Source organism: Phoca vitulina, unplaced genomic scaffold (genome assembly GCF_004348235.1).
Source record: "Phoca vitulina isolate PV1807 unplaced genomic scaffold, GSC_HSeal_1.0 scaffold10, whole genome shotgun sequence".
Lineage (NCBI taxonomy): Eukaryota > Metazoa > Chordata > Mammalia > Carnivora > Phocidae > Phoca > Phoca vitulina.
The window spans coordinates 37021354-37039224 of NW_022589713.1; the positions used below are offsets into that span (position 1 = coordinate 37021354).

Here is a 17871-nt window from a genome sequence, read left to right on the forward strand (position 1 = left end):
AAATCAAACTAATGGTCCACTCTACTCACAAGTTACCACCTCCGCAGTTTCTCATTCTATTCTAGCTATCATAATAATAAGTCTACAAAGACACACTATGGAACTTCGTGATTTCCACTGCTAATCCTCTTTTAAACTGAAAATACGTAGCAGGACCTTGATTTTTGAAATTTATTTCTCTAAAGACATTAAAATGTATAATTAACATAATTCCTTCTATGCTATGTTAAAGTGGTAAGGATTACTTAAGAAAATGAATTTTGAGAATAAAGAGATAAACTAAAGCTGAGGCTTCCAGACAAGAGGAAATTCTCTCCTCATTATTTTAAAGTACCCGGTAACTCATAAATTCATTATATTTACAATACAAGAAAAAAATCAAGAAAAGCCAACTAAATACTGAGACTCAGTATTATTACCTGGCAGTTTCTTTCCACTCATACTCTTCTCCATCTCTATAACACAGTTCATCCATTTCCGTAAAGAGATCATGCGGAATGTGCTCTTCATCATCATCTTCAGTACCAAGAATGAACTGAACTCTTTGGGATGGTGTGTCTTGACAAAAGAATTTAAATACACTCAAAAATTGCCACAATTCATTCAAAGATAAATTCAGTTTGAAAGTGAGATGCTTTTGTTATAAATACATTCCATCAAAACTCTTTTATTAAAATACTATAAATCTGGAAGAAAACAAGGACCAACAATCCAGAAACAAAGAGTATCACAGAGAGATCACCTCCACAGACAAAAAAGAACAATTATATGTTAAACAAGTGAGGGGTGCCTGGCTGGCTCAGTCAGTAGAGCATGTGACTCTTGATCTTGGGGCTGTAAGTTTGAGCCCCATACTGGGTACAGAGATTACTTAAAAATAAAATCTTTAAAAAATAAATAAATTAAAAAAATAAATGAAACTAATCTTATAACTAACTGATGTAAAAACAAATAAAAATATGCAATATCTGAAAACATGGAACACTATACTCAAAGATAGGACTTTTTTCTCACTAAAAATGTATGAAAATGTTGGACAAAACAGAAATTTTAAAAATATGTAATTAATATGTAGCTAAGTTCAAAACTGAAAAAGGAAATTCTCCCAACTTCCAAAAAATGATGAGAAAAAGCAATGCAAGGGGTATACAGAAACTGCCTTTTTATACTATCACAGAGAAGCAAAACTCTGTCAGCTAAGGTTAGAGAGGCAGGACAAATCACTGTTATGAAACAGAATCCCCACACTCATGGCACCTGAATTTAAACTACCTACCTATACAGTATAGGGTCCCTTGAAAAATTAGTATAAATTCTAGTCCAGGACAGTTGATAGCCCTAGGACAAGCAAACAACCACAAGCATCAATTGAAAACAAAATCAAATCCTGCTGAATATGAGATATGAAGTCAAACTCAAAATCTACACTGAAGTAAACAAACTTAAAGGCTCCTGCAGATGCAATAAACAGGTTAAAGAGTAGATTAGAACAACTAATAAAGGAAAAGACAGGGATGCCTGGGTGGCTTAGTCGGTTAAGCGACTGCCTTAGGCTCAGATCATGATCCCAGGGTCTTGGGATGGAGTCCCACATCGGGTTCCTTGCTCAGCAGGGAACCTGCTTCTCCCTCTGCCTCTGCCCCTCACCCCTGCTTGTGCTAGCACGCTCTCTCTCTCGAAAATAAATAAATAAAATCTTTTAAAAATAAATAAATAAATTTTTAAAAAGAAGTTTAAAAATAATAATAAAAAAATAAAGGAAAAGACAGATCTGAAGAAATCAGACTACATCAATGACAAATAAGAAAATAAGAAAAAATGGTTCAGAAATGTAGAGAACAAAGTCAGAATATCAAACAGGAAAAACTCCAGGAAGAAGAAAATACAGAATAGGGGCAAAAGCAATAAAAAGCAAATTTGACAATTTTCCAGTATGTATATCACATAGGTCTTCATATTAAAGGACTACCCTGACACCTACGCAGGACAAACTAAAACATACTGTGACTGAACTTCGTGATGTTTTGAACCTTTCAACATTTAGGTCTTGCAATTCTTTTGTCAGATTTATCTCCAAGCAGTATTTTTGGTGCTACTGTGAGTGGTATCTTTGATTTCAATTTCTGATTGTTCATTGCTACCAGAGAAATATACAGAAATATAATTAATTGTGTATCTTGCAACCTTTCTAAACTCACTTAGTTCTGTAATTTCACAGATTGCTTAGGATTTACTAGATACATGATCTTGTATCTATAAATAAAGACAGTTTTACTTCTTCCTTCGCAATCTGTATGCCTTTAATTTTTCTTGCCTTATCACACAAGCCAGGTGCTCCAGTACCATGTTCTATAGAAGTGGCAGAGGACAACCTTGCCTTTCTCCAAATTGTAAGGAGAAAGCATTCTATCTTTCAGCACTAAGTGTGATGTTGACAAAGTGTTTTTGTAGATGCTATATATCAGGTAGAGAAAGTTTTCTTTTATTCCTTCTTTGCTGAGAATTATATCATGAATGGCAGTGGAATTTTGTCAAGGCTTTTTCTGCACCTACTGAGATAATTATATGGGTTTTCTCCTTTATAGTGTTAATGTGGTTATTTATACTGACAGTTAAATTTTATACCAAACCTGCTTTTCCACATGGTTATTGTATTAATATCCTTTTGCTGCTGTAACAAATTACCACAAACTTGGTGGCCTAAACACAAATTTATTCTCTTATACAGTTCTGGAGATCAGAAGTCCAAAATGAGTCTTACAGTGCTAAAATCATTGGCTGGTTCCTTCTCTAGGGGAAAATCCATTTCCTTACCTTTTCTAGCTTCTGGAAGCTGCCTAAGTTGTTTGGGTCTGAACCCCTCCCACTTACTACAACTATTTGCTTCTGTTGTCACAACTTACTTCCTCTCTGATCTTCTGACTCCCTCTTACTAAGGATCCCTGTGATTACAACTGGCCCACTTGCATAATCCACTATCACCTCCCCATCTCAAAATCATTAACTTAATCACATCTATAAATTCAAGTTGCTATAAGGTTAACATTCACAGGTTCTGGGCACTGGGAAGACAGACAACTTGGGAACCATTATTTTGCCTACCACAGTCATGATATAGTATCCTTTTTGGATGTTGCAGGATAAAATATGTTTTTAGTTTGTCAAGAATTTCTGAATCTACATCCATGAGAGATATTTAATCTATAGTTTTATTTTCTTGTAACAACTGCATTTAGTTTTGGTATCAAGGTAATGTTGGATTCATAACAATGAAATGGGAAGTGTTCCTTCATCTTCAATTTTCTAGCAGTCTGTATAATTTCTTCCTTACATGTTTGACTGAATTCATCCATGATGCCATTTGGGAGTAAACTGTCATTGTGGGAATGTTTTAGACTACAAATTTAATTTCTTTATACACGTGTAATTTAATGACAGTAAACTGTCATTGTGGGAATGTTTTAGACTACAAATTTAATTTCTTTATACACGTGAAATGTGTAATTTCTAATTACACATCGGGTAATTCAGGGTAATATCAAATTTTTTTGGTATTCTTAAGGAATTTCCCCATTTCATCTAAATTACCAATTTTGCTGGCATAAAACCATTCATAATACTCTTCATCAGGCTTTTAAATACCTGTAAGGATCTGTACTGAAATTTTCTGATGCTGGTAATTTATATCTCTTTGTGCTCCCTAATCACACTGGCTATGTAAGTTTATCAATTTCACTGATCTTTTCAAAGAATCAGATTTCAGTCTAATTGATTTTTGCCATTGTTTTTCTGGTTTTTATTTTATTCATTTCTGCTTCAGGTTTTATTTTTCTTTTCTTTTCCATACTTTGGTTTAATTTGTTCTGTTTTCTCCTAGATTCTTAAGTTAGAAACTTAAGTCATTGACTCCAGATCTTCATTCTTTTTTAATATAAGGATTAAATGCTACAAATTCCTCTATGCACTGCTTTAGCTGCATCTAACAAATTTCAATTTATAGGCAGTCCTAACTTTGCACAGTACCATGCTAAAGGAACCTGCACACCAGAAGGCATGTCCTCACTTTGCAAGATTTTATCTCAATCATTGCCAGTACTGTGTTTTTATTTTTATGAGCTCAAAATATTTCCTAATTTCTGTTGTGATTGCTTCTTTAACCCAGAGGTTATTGAGAAGCATCTTGTTTAATTTCCAACTATCTGGGGATTTTTCTGGATATCTTTGTAGTTTAATTCCATTGTATTCAGAGAATATACTTTCAATCTTTTAAGTGTATTAAGACTTGCTTACTGACTAGAATATAATCTATTGTGGGAAACATTCCATTTACACATGTTAAAAAAAAATGTGTATTCCACTATTGGTGGGTGGAGGACTCAGTGAATATCAATCTAATTGATAATGTTATTCAGGTCTTCTATATCCTTATTGATTTTTTTCTTAACTTGTTTTACCCATAACTGAGAAAAGAGAGTTGAAATCTATAACTTTTCTAAATTTATCCAACAACTGTAAATTTATCTCTCTTCTCAATTTTATCACTTTTGCTTTATGTATTTTGAAGCTGTTATTACATGCATATTCATATAGGATTGTGACATCCTGGTTTCAGCAATTTAATTTGTATGTGCTTTTGTGTGATTATCTTCATGTTTTTTCTTGGGTTTTGCTGAGCTCCCTGAACCTATTTGTTCAGAGTTTTCATTAAATTTAGAAATTAAACTCTGATTTCTTCAAATATTTTTTTCTGCCACCCTCCTTTCTGCCACTACAATTATACATTTGTTAGACTAATTGATATTGTTCTACAAATTACTGATGCTCTATTTATTCATTTCAGTCTTTTCTATTTCACTTTGGGTAGTGTCTATCACCATGTCTTCAAAATCACTGATTTTTTTTTTTTCTGTAGAGTCAAATCCTCCATTAATCTTACCTAGTGTATTTTTTCATTTCAGAGACTGTATTTTTCATCTCTGGAAGTTCCATTTGGGTTTTCTTACATTTTCAACTTCTCTGCTCATCAGTCACATTCTCTTCTATCTTCTTGAACATACAAAGCAGATATGTTATAATTGCTTTAACATGCTTGCTTTCGAATTCTATCAACTCTGCCATTTCTGCATTTCTACTGGTTTATTTTTCTCCTAGTTATGGCTCATATCTTCCTACTTTTCATATTTCAAGTAATTTGCAGATACCAGATATTGTGACTTTTATATGCTTAGGTGCTGGATTTTACTACATATCTTTTAGTAGTATTATACTTTACCCTGGAAACGACCTTTAATCTAATTCTTTTAAGACGTGATTTAAAATTTTTAGAACAGATCCACTGCGGCTTTTAGTGTAAAATTAAGACCCACTATTAAGGCAATAACCTTCTGAGAACTCTACACAATGCCCTGTATGTCAAGGTCTTTCCTCTCTGTCTGATGAGAATAAACCCTATTCCCAGTCTTATACGATATCCAAGAACTGTTTAGCCTACTGTTTTCTGATGGTCATTTCCCAGGCCTCAAGAAGTTTCCTTTAGCCCAGACCAGTACTCAAAGATTCAAAAGGATCCCTCTTCAGACCTTTGGAAGCCTCTTTGTGTACAGCTCTCTACTCTTCTGGCACTCCATACCTGACTAGCCTCTTTGGCCTTCCCAAATTCCAACCTCTGTCTCAACTCTAAGAGCCTGCAAGATTCTGTTCCAGATTCCCCTCCCTGTGCTGTGGCCTGGAAACTGTCTCTAGGTAATATGCTCAGGCAAGCATAAGGCTCATCTCACTTGCCTACCCTCTTTCAGAGGTCAGAATGGTACAATGTGTTGTCCAATGCCTGAAAATTACTGTTTTATATATTTTATCAACTTTTTTAATTGTTTAAAATAAGAGGGAAAATTCATGTTATTCCATCATACCAGAAGCAAAAGTCCTATGTAATCTACATTTAGAGAGTGGGGACCAGAAAAAAGAGACATCATTCATAGCAATTTCTTGGATACATATTGGCAGTTAAAATCAAAATAAACCTACTTCAGTGGCATAAAACTTTTCTAAGAATAGTTATTCCATTAAAAAGTCACAAATATTTCCTCCACTAAATTCTTCAAACCACTATATTTAGACTTCACATGTCATACCGTAGCTTGAAACATCAAACCACCTATCCTAGTGACCATACTTAGTTTAGTAGATAGCATTCTATAAAAACATTATGTGCCCTTTTATTTACATCAATTGGGAAACATAATGATCTACTCAGAATAGCAGACAATATCCTAAATTGGATGGATGCATCATACAGAGGAGCAAAATAGTTCTAAATTACCTAATATCATCAAAGTCCACCAGTGATCCTTTCTGAAATTAGTACTGGTTTTTCCTTTGCTACCTACAGGACCTTTGTTAATTATGTGACCACTTAATATTGTACTAGGCCATCGTGTACTAGGCCATGTACTATCTCTTAGTACAGGCTTTTAAGAGATTCCCATCACATTTAGTCTCTCTAAGCTGAAGTGTCTCCATCTACAAAATTAAAATACCCATCTTTTAAATAATGCAGAGAGGGATAAAGAAGATGAGGTATACATACAATGGGATATTGTTCAGCCACAAAAAAGAATGAGATCTTGCCATTGGCAATGACATGGATGGAGCTAGAGTATAATGCTAAGCAAAATAAGTCAGTCAGAGAAAAATAAATACCATATGATTTCACTCATTTGTGGAATTTAAGAAACAAAACAAATGAGGAAAGAGAAAAAAAGAGTGAAAGACAAACCAAGAAACTGACTCTTTAACTACAGAGTGATGGTTACCAAAAGGGAAGTGGGTAGTGGATGGGTAATAGGTGATGGGGATTAAGGAGTGCATTCAGTGTGATGAGCACCAGGCATTGTATGGAACTGCTGAACCACTATATCATACACCTAAAACTAATATAACACTGTATGTTAAGTAACTGGAATTAAAATTAAAATTTAAAAAAATAAAAAGTGCAGAGAGAATTAAATCAAAGAGCATATGTTAAGGGCTTGGTGGAATGCTTAGCATAGAATTGGCACTTAATATATTATTATTTTCTTATGTTTATGTTGTAGCTATATGACCCATAGGATTCTTTTCTCTTCGTCACAAAAACATTCCTTTAGCATAGCACACAAGTGCCTACAAGTACAGCTCACGTAACTTTGCTAGAATGCACACATTAGAACCCATGGTGTAGAGATAGCCATATAGGCCCATGATGTCCTAAAAAAAAATAATGATGCCTTACATGTCCACTAACTGCAATGTCCTAAGAGTCTTCCTCAGGCTATACAGCTATTTTTTTTGGCTCTCACCATTCACATGTCTCAGGGCCACTTAAATCAGTGCTATCAATATTCATTGTAACATTCTCTTTCCCCTACAATATGCCTTTTTTCTTTCTGATTTCCACTTTCTAGGGGCACTTCTGTATTTCTCTGCTTTCAAACAAAAATCTGTCCTTTCACAGACAGTACTATCAAATCAGAGCACTTTTTTGCCCAGATAACCAAGGAGTTCAACTTAGTGGATAAAATTTTCTAGCCAAAAAATGTGTTTAAAAATGGAAAAAAAATTAATCTCATCCAGGAGCCTGAAGATTCCAGGTAATTGTTCATTCCACATATAATGAAATATATAATAGAGAAAAAATATTATTACTTCAATTAGTATATTCCTTGGAGAAAAAATATTACTTCAATTAGTATATTTTTCAAGGTTCATAATGTGTCTAAATTATAGCAGACATAAAATTTAAGAAAGAAAATATTCTACTTTTTTAATAAGCCTTTTCAGGAAAGAATTCTAAGGTGCTAACAAAGAACTACTGTTTTCTCTTACCATAAGAAGGAGACTCCCGTCCATCTTCTTTATCTGATTCTTTATCTTTTCTTCTTCGGTGGTGATGTTTGTGTCCACGATGCCTATGACGCCGACGACTCTCTTTACTAAATGGGACGTGAACACCAATATAGACAGCTCGATGACCTAGCCAAAGGTTCAGAAACATTACTGATTTTCCAAAAAGAAAAGAATATACAAATGTATACCAAATTTTACTTTGATAAGAAAGAATTATATTTAGGCTCATGTAATTAACAATGTTATTTCCTGTTCTTTTCTTTTATAGAACACTAAATAGAATGCTATGTCACGGGTTAATACCACTGACTGATAAAACAGGTTACTTATGTAAGCATTACTTTGGCAAGGCTAAAAAGGCATTTTGGGAAAGAAGAGCTTGGCCTTTCTGAAATCATACTATGTAGTCATAAATTTATTCCATCTACATTTTGATGTCAACCCTAGCTAACAGAGATCCTTAAGAGATATGTTTTAATGATAATTAAATATATTCATAAGCAGATATTTGTAAATATTTATTAATTACAGTTTTGGAAATCCCAAATCAGCAAGGTCCAAATTACTGAAAGCTACATTAAATGTAAATGATCCAAATACTCCAATTAAAGGGCATAAACTGTCAGACTGGTTGGGGAAAGCAATACAATAAGGTTATCATATGCTTCTGGAATATTAAAAAGCTACTGCTGATGTTGCAGGATTCTCAATTTGTATTGTGACCAACGAAATGGTTATGAAAGGCATTCTCTGCTTTTGTCCACTAAATAAAACTTAATCAAGGAACTAGAAAGCCAGCAGCACTATGTCAAATACTGAGGCATGAACTTGATTTCTTAAATAGTTTAAGTAATGTTCCTATCTAAGCTACGTGGAGTGAAAGGCATGGTGGGCTACAAGTTTAACTAATTTGCAACTATGCAAAAGCCTCTGGCACGGAGCTGCTTTTTGCCCTTATGTACTTTAAAAAGTAACATGCTGAAATATGAGTAGTTAATGGCATTCTTTTCCTAACAAATTCCACAAGATGGTCAGAAAATAAATACCTCAAGAAACTCAAGGTCTTCATCTTTAGATGAAATTTGAAAGTAGACTCAATTCTCACTTTTTGTGAATTCTTTATTTTCAAATTTGTCAACTTGCCAAAATTCATTTGTAACCCCAAAATCAATACTCATGGCGATTCTGCAGTCATTTACAAATATCCAGGGCAGCAAAAAAATCTGAATTGCCCGAAACACACATACCCAGCTAAGTTTGAAAAAGGTGACACTCTTGATTTCTTGCTTCAGTTACCAACATAGTAATATCAATAAACTGAATAATTACATTTAGACTAAAAGAGAACTAGACCTACAGATATACAATGAACTAAAATTACTTGCTTTAACATCTTCCAATACCTAGCACTCTGCCTAGTATACAGTAGGCACTAGATTAAAAAAAAACTATAGAAATTAAATACCAATTTTTTTTTTAATTTTACCAGAAAATCCCAAAATTAAAAATCAATTATATAGCATGGCAGGGGGGAGGATGATGGAAATGTTCTAGAATTAGAGTGGTGATGGTTGCACAACATAGTAAATATACCTTAAAAAAATTAACTATACACTTTAAAATGATGAAGTTTATGTTAAATAAATTATATTTCAATAAGAAAACTAAAAAAATTAAAACAAAACTCAGTGATATTACTATTTAATTTTAGTGAAACTATCTTCTTCTAAATACTACAGAAAAGTGGAAATTAAAGAGGCAAATTCTCATCACTGTGCACTGGGAATTACAAAGTTGTACTCCAATTAGAACTAATGGGTTCTGGCACATAGCCCCAATGCACCAAAATAAAAATAAATTATGGGAGTTTCCAATTTAGAAAGAATAAACAGGAATATGAAAATCCAAGCCTTATTGTTTATTTAGCTTTTCTTATCAACCTTAGTGTTCTTTGTTATGATTTTTTCTTTCCTTTTTCTTTAACCTTTACGCTGTCAAAGAGCTATTCAGTCAAACTCTGAGATAAACGTAATCTTTCCCTCAAACCCAATACTGAAATTTAGGTATGTACCATGTACGCAAAGCTAAAGGCTCTTGGGTAACAAAGGGAAGCAAAAAAAAACATACCCAATGCTGCTCTTCACGTTCTAGGTTGCACACATTTGAGAGGTAACATTATATGCTAAGTGATTTGAATTGATGAAATTATTGCTAAACATTTTAACTTCCCTAGCACCTGGAATTCACAGAATCTAACCATAAGCTTCTAGATAACTGAGGTTCCTTTCAGAAGCCCTAGGAAGCCTAGATTTTTAAAGACAATTTTAAAAGACAGGGCTTTCTTCCATCTCACAAAGTAAATATGGAGAACACTTATTTGCCTCTTTCCATCACCTTTTTAAAAGCAACAGATTACTGCCCCTATATGGTACCAGCTTTTACAGAAGGCTTTAACTTAAAAATGTAGTTCCCAAGAAGACCCCAAAAGTCTATCAAAACATTTGTCATGAACATCACCCTAACCAAGTGTTCAAGGTTAAATCACTAATAATAAGTCACGCTGATATCACATGTCCTCAGATAGGATACACTGAAAAGAGCACACCACCTCTGTGGTATGCTTCCCAAATATCCATAATCTCAGTCTGTTCATATGATAACATAAACAAACCCAAACTTAGAGACATTCTACAAAGTAACTAACCACTACCCTTCAAACATGTCAAGGTCATGAAAAACAAGGAAAGACTAAGAAACTGTCACAGAGGAGACTAAGGAGATTAGACAACTAAATGTACTATTGGATCTCGAACTGTTCAACTGGATCCTGGAACATAACACAGACATCAGTAGAAAACCGGTGAAATCTGAACAAAATTTAATCTAGTTAATACAACTGTACTGATGTTAATTTCTTCATTTTCGTTAACTTATGATGGTTATGTAAAATGTTAAAATTTTAAAAAGCTGCGTGAAGGATAACAGGAACACTCTGTGTACTATCTTTGCAACTCTTCTGTAAATCAAAAATTATTTCAATCAGAAGAAAAAAAAGAGAAGAAACCATTTGCCAGGACTTCTTCCTCGTAGACTGATATATAATTCATCTGCTCCACAATTCTATGCTGAGGTATCATAGCACTTGAAAAGGCTGATGTAACTTACCTATAAAATGAACATTTATATGACTAGTAATAACTGTGGCTTATTAGTCTGGCATTCTGAAATGCTAAAAACATATTACCCAGCCTGCTAGAAATGAAAAAAATAAAAGAATCAACTGACTTTTTAACTTTGGTATTTTAATTTCCAAGGTAAGTAATGGTAACCACCAACGAAATCTGAAAAGCATAGATTCTAGGAGCACCTGGTTGGCTCAGTCAGTTAAGTAAGCATCCAACTCTTGATTTCAGCTCAGGTCATGATCTCAGCGTCATGAGATTGAGCCCTACGTCAGGCTCCACACTGAGCATGGAGCCTCCTTGAGATTCTCCCTCTCCCTCTGCCCCATGCCCCCCTCCCTGCTCATGCTCTCTCTCTCCAAAAAAAAACAAAAAAAACAAAACAAAAAACACACAGATTCTAAATTCTTTGTTATATCAATACTTTCAACAAAGAGAAATCAAGGAATATTGTAACTGCAGATATGAGTATGGTTACATCAGTGTTTGCTATATTATTCCTTACACTATATTTAGAAAAGTGTTAAACGTTCTTTCAAATGTATGCTCTACCTCATAACAACAAAATGTTTCCACAAACAGCAGTAAAATTTAAAGCACACTAACAAACTTTCATCAGTAATTTATCCTGTTAAGTGTAAGTTAAACTTACTTTCTAGTTCTTCTTTTTCAAACTTTGTGTTCACAGTTGAGCTGGTTTTGCCAAGATCCACAACAGCTTCTTCATCAGGACCCTAAAAAGAAATTATTCTCATTTACTCATGACATCAAATATATACTAAGAACCTACTAATAGGGGCATTATTTGAAATAGTCAAAAAATAAGTAACAGATTGCCTTCCTCTCAAAGAAGCTAACTATAAACTAACTAATTATTGCTAACTGCATTCTTTTTTAAAGTAGGCTTATGGGCTTTTTTTAATCCACAAAAGACTATTCAAAAATTTCATGGTAGGAACTGAGGTGACAATTTTTAATTGGTCTTCTATGGAAGTTACTAAATAATTGGTACATGTATTCACTACAACAGAAAGACAATCCAGATGACAATTAGAGAAAATCAGGGGTGAGGGAGACCCTTACATATGAATATGGAATGCTTTTTTGGTTGTTCTTTGCTCTTAGGTCCCCTAATTAAAAGGAAACACTTAACTCAGCTATACTGGATTGTATTATGGTTCCACATAAAATGGTCAAAAATGAGTCTATAGACTAAACATGTAGTATCACTTCCACTCGTAAATTAACCAAGAGCCAATCAAAGTTATAAGAACTTTTATTTCTACAAAGGAAAAGCCATGGCAAAATTTAACCTTTAAGGAGGTCTAACTTTGAGTTGTCTAAGTCTACCTTCATAATTTTGTTCCCGTCTCCAGCTCAACAAAAAGAAACATATTTTTGTAAAATACTGCATAGACTATTTTTAAAAGAATAAAATTTTAGCTTTACCTTCCCTTCCCAACTTCTAACTTAACTTTGAAAGGAACAGTAGTATGCTCAAGATTCTGTGGCACAGATATAAACAGATGAGCAAATTCCTTCCCTCAAAAAGGCTTCAATCTGAGCTGTAGCCCATTCTGAGCCCTTGCCCAGCATGGGTCAGCTATAGCTGTACAAGGAAACCTCGCCAACCTTCACCATTGTTAGGAGGCCTTGCACTTTGTCCAATACAACTACCACGTGTCTCAACAGGTGCACCCTGATTGGGTGGGCAAAGAAGACATCACCACTTCCAATTCCTCAGGAAAGTCTATTCCATTCTAAGACTAGAGAACAGTGTACAATGATCAGGCAACAGTGAACAAGGACTCTGCCATGTTCAACGAAGCCAGGGACTGGGGAGACATACTGGAGAAGACATTCAAGAGTTTGGAAAGATATACAGAGGTTCTGAGAAGAGCTGGCAATATTAAACAAGCCTATCTAACTTCAAGAGTAACACAGATCAGCTCACACAGTCTATGCTGTATGTGCAGTATGCGGAAGAACCCAGGATATGGAAGCTCATGCAGCAAATCAGTCACACCAGAGAGGTCCTATCCTATAATGCTTTTGTCAAAGAATCAATGCAAAAGATTAATGCAAGGAAAAGGATGGCCCAGGAAGAGGCTAAACATCTAGAAATGACCTGGAAGGAGCTGGGGGGCTTGATGAAGAAAGAGGTGGATAACCTGAAACCAGTGTTCAAAGCAGGCAAAAGGATGGGCAACAGGAAATGGGACAATGTTCTGGCTCAGATGGAATCAAAGTACTACAAACCTTCCAAAGGAGGAAAGGAAAGAGCTTTCAAAAAAGAAAATAAATAATCTAATTCAATCTCTTTGAAGGTCCTCATGCTATAACTGGTACTTTTGCAGGCAACAGAGACAACTGGAGATAAGAGAATTAAATAATAAAATTATAATAACATTAATTACAACATTAATACCCCACTATTATTTTTCTAGAATACAGTTACATTTTTTATCTATCTAATTATAGTACTTTTCAAATTTTGCAAGACACCTTTTCAGCCATTCCCATTTTATGGCTGGTCTTATTGTCCAAGATCTCCTCTAACACTTCGAACAATAAACCAGAAAGAACACAGCTTCTAACCAATTTCAATGTCCAAGCATAAACTGGAAGACTATTTAAGAAAGGACCAAACAGGAGGTTGGTTAAGATGCCCTATTAACGTCTCCTCCAACTTTTGATCTACAGTATCATACGTTTGTGTATAGCTTTTTTCAATGTATACAAAGTAGATTCGTATACAAATGTGCCTTGCTATCCAAATTCTGTGTCTAAATTCTCCAACCTTTAAATTCAGGAACTGAATCAATTTGATTACCTTTTTGTACAAATCCCCTGCTATCCAAACTCTATTTGCTTCCCAAAATTCAGAACCAGACACAATACATTAAGGCAATGCAGATCTCTTGATATCCAAATTTACTTTCTGAAGGTTAGATATCCAAACATTTAATCCAACAGAGTTGAGTATCAAGAAGTTGTTGTATAGAACTTTGAAGGATTGGTGTTCAATTTAATATAGAAAATGCAGAGAAGTCAAATGACTTGCTAAGGCTCCATATCTACAGGAGTAGGAAACAGACTGTGTATTTTCATATAAAGGACTAAGAAAGACAAGTGACAACAATATGGGTGGTTCATCAAACTGCCTCACAACAATCAAACGCCAATAGTAATGAGGAAAGGCTAAAGTAGGAAACACAAAAATATACACGTAGACCCACACACACACACCAAAAAAAACCACAAGAAAGTAAAATTAGTAAGCATGTCATACTCTAAAACCTTTAGCTCTCCTCCAGTGATTTCAGGCACAGGTACGAGACAAGCAGTCTCCTACAACACGATTATCCCAAGAGGTAGCATACTGTATATTCTAAAAGGAATTAACTGCTCCCATTCTAAACTTTCATTAGCAGGAACGCTCGCTAAGATAGGAAGCAAAACAATACATTTTTCTCTTACCCCTAACCAAAAAAACCCTTTTATTTCTACAGATATATTTACATGTTTAGATATACTAACAACACTATTAGCTAACACTCAAAAACAGCTTAAGCTGGACATCTAAACATCTACCATACAAAAACACTCCTAAAATGTGCAAAAAGTGGCATGCCGAAAAAAGGCTGTCCACCAGCACATCCTCTCATGGCCCACCCAGCTTGCTCCCATTGAATCGTGTCCATGAAGCTTTAAGTCACTTAACTTAAAGCCAAGTAGATTATTATTTTACTGTGACTGACTAGGTTTTCAATAAGAATGTTCTCACGTGTAACTGGTAGAACAAACTAAAGTTCAAATTTTAAGAGTACAAGAAACTTACAGGATTAGCACTGTAAAGAAGGGGGCGAGCATCGGCATTTCTCCCTTCTCTTAAAAACTTTTTGTAGCTTTTCAACAACTGTGAAACATGAATCAAAAAGGCAATCTGCTATAAATGCAAACATTAAGTAGGCCATACAAACTGGTCATCCTGACATATTAAAGTAATTCAACAAAGTCTGCAGGTTGCATATGACTATATATTGAAAATCCCTTAGACAAAGCCATTGATGTTTCAAGGGGACAATTCATTTCTGAAACAAACATATTGTGCTTTAAATCCTATCATTTTAGAAAAATGCCTCAGTCCATATTTCTAAATATAGAGGATGTTTATATACTATATAAAGTACATTTGTGTTCTTTAAAGTATATACAAAAAATGTATTACACAGTAATAAATATTTGGAAGGCTAACCTTCAAACTAACACTGTCTCACATTGATGATTAGGAAAACAATAACATAGAAACAATCAAAATGCTGTTTATTTTTTTTTTGTTACAACAAACACATTCAACTTTAGTAATTTAAAAAGAATAAATTCAAATTTCAATCTGTTAATGTCAGTTATTTTTATATTTGCATCTAGAAAAAACTTCATTTTTTAACTCCAAGAATATAGTGGAAAACTAAAAATAGTCAGCAAAGAACAACCCCTGACATCAAAATGTTTTCATTCTTAACATCAAATGAGTGATGTAAGCCAATGCCTATAAAGCCTTCCTAAAATGAAATAATGCCAAGGCACTGAGAAAATTCAAATACATGGAAGAATAAAAAAGCACCTAAAGTATGTCAGTATAAGACTGACTCACTCTAATCTTAAAATTATTTGCCTTGGTTTCAATTTTCTGTTCCATTTCTACTTATAAAATAAGGTTACTAATCAGATTATAAGTGCTCCATAACAAAGAAGACAACAAAAAATGAGCCATATAAGATCATAAAGAAAGTTTAAATTCTCTGTGTATGAAATGACACATGTACAAGGTTATTTATTACAGCTTATAACAGGAAAAGACTGGACACACTCCAAAAGTCCCTTAATAGAGGAATGGCTATGCCAATGGAATACCAAGTTATGGACAAATGGAAAGCCTCATCAGGCTTCTACTTGAAATTACAAATCACAAATATTTATTGTATTATTTCTATGGGGAGACACAATCATTCCAAGTTCCAAATCAGTACACACACACACCAAAAAACACGTATGAATCACTTATTTTAGGGTTATCAAATAGTATATGGTTACTGAAATAAGGTCCAGTAGGTGCTCTGTCCAGATTCCGCATCTCCAGTCAGCATGAGGTTATCATTACTTGGGTTCCATTGCAGTTTTCTAGTGAAAACCAACAGGAGACAGCCAGAAAATCCCTCAGCATATGGTCAGTTTGCCTCTTCTTCCCCTGGATAATACCCTTGTTCCCCATAAATCCAATAGCTCATGAAAGAAGTTTCATTCCCTTAAAGGACTAGGAATTAAGGAAGTCATCCATTCTTTCAACAAATACTTACTGAGTACATACTATATGCCAAGCATTATTCAGGTACCAGGGATAGATCAGTGAATGAAAAACTGTAATACAATCAAATTTCCAGCTTAACAGTTAATTTACAGCTAAATGGCTCCCCATGATAAAAAAAATCTGGAGGTAAATGAATTCTCTTTTCCATTCCTAATCTTAATGAATGAGACCTCACAGACTCATAGGTATCAACAGGCTTTACTTTTTCAGTTCAATGTCCAGATTTTATATATACATTACACACACACACACACACACACACACACACACACAAAGCTTAAGTGACATAAGATTACACTGTGAGCTGGTGAAAGAACTGAAATTAAAAGCCAGGTCTCTATAGAGTCCCAGTTACATGGGTTCTTTACCCACAAGACAACAGACCAAGGTCACCATAATATATGCTGAGAACACACAGTACTTTTTCTTTACCGCATCTGTTAAAACTTATAATCACATATTTATGTAACTACTACTTTGATATTCTTTACATACTTATATAACTACTTCTTTAACCTCTTTCTACTATCTTCCAGTAGAACAATAAGTTCCAAGAAGAGGGGAATCATGTCTGTTTTGCTCACCAGTATATCCTAAGCATCAAGCAGGATTCTTGGTAAGCTCTCTAATACTGGAATGTTGAGTATGTTTCAAAGGACAAGACTACTCAGCTAAAAATCTACCCTGGATTCACTTAAAGACTCCTTATGAACACAATTAAAGCTCAAACATACAAAGGTACTCAGTATTTTGAAAATGTAGTAAATCAGTTTATAAACAAAAAAGCCCATCAACACATGATAAAACCAAAATTCAATTCACAAGCGGGAATTCCCTGCAAAATCAAACTATCTGAAACAGACTTTATTAACTACGTTAACACATTTTACTAATTCTTCCCATAAGTCATTTTTCCACCTGAGACAGCAAAATCTGTGATGTGTATTTTCTTGGCCAAAAGACCAAAACTCAAACTTTAACATGTCAAAGGCATAATTTTAAGGAAAAAAAGAAGGTTAAAAGATTATTTAACAATATATTCATAAATCTAGTCATATCCTTTTTGGACACCTGAGGTTTACAAAATCTGTTATAAAACAGCATAAGAAGATCCCTATCACAAATTAATTTCTTCATTACATAAGACATATGGCCACAGCCCAAAAGTAACACCTCCAATAAATTATGATTATAACCACAAAGATTCATCAAATATTTCAGTTTATATTCAAAACATACTTAACCATTAAAGACAAAATGACTTCTTTCCTAATATCTTGGCCAAACGGAATTTTTAAAAGCTTCATTCAAGTAATATTAACTAATCAAAAACCCTAATTTTATAGAATAATAAAGATGTTACAAACATTGCTAACTTTACACAAGGATTTACTCTTTTCAGCATATGACTTCCACAGCCAAGGACACAGAGGA

General features: G+C 34.2%; 1 protein-coding gene across 10 annotated transcripts in view; it reads right to left on the reverse strand.

Moving 5' to 3' along the window:
• The window catches only part of SLC4A7 (solute carrier family 4 member 7), a 105426-nt gene that overhangs the window by 56113 nt on the left and 31442 nt on the right, over positions 1 to 17871 (reverse strand). For all 10 annotated transcript variants that reach the window (XM_032408841.1, XM_032408840.1, XM_032408833.1 and 7 more), the window contains exons 2-4: positions 11719 to 11800; positions 7864 to 8010; positions 420 to 558 (exon numbers count right to left, since the gene is read on the reverse strand). In XM_032408841.1, the coding sequence (XP_032264732.1) occupies positions 420 to 558; positions 7864 to 8010; positions 11719 to 11800 (368 nt within the window). The remainder of the gene's footprint in view (positions 1 to 419; positions 559 to 7863; positions 8011 to 11718; positions 11801 to 17871) is intronic.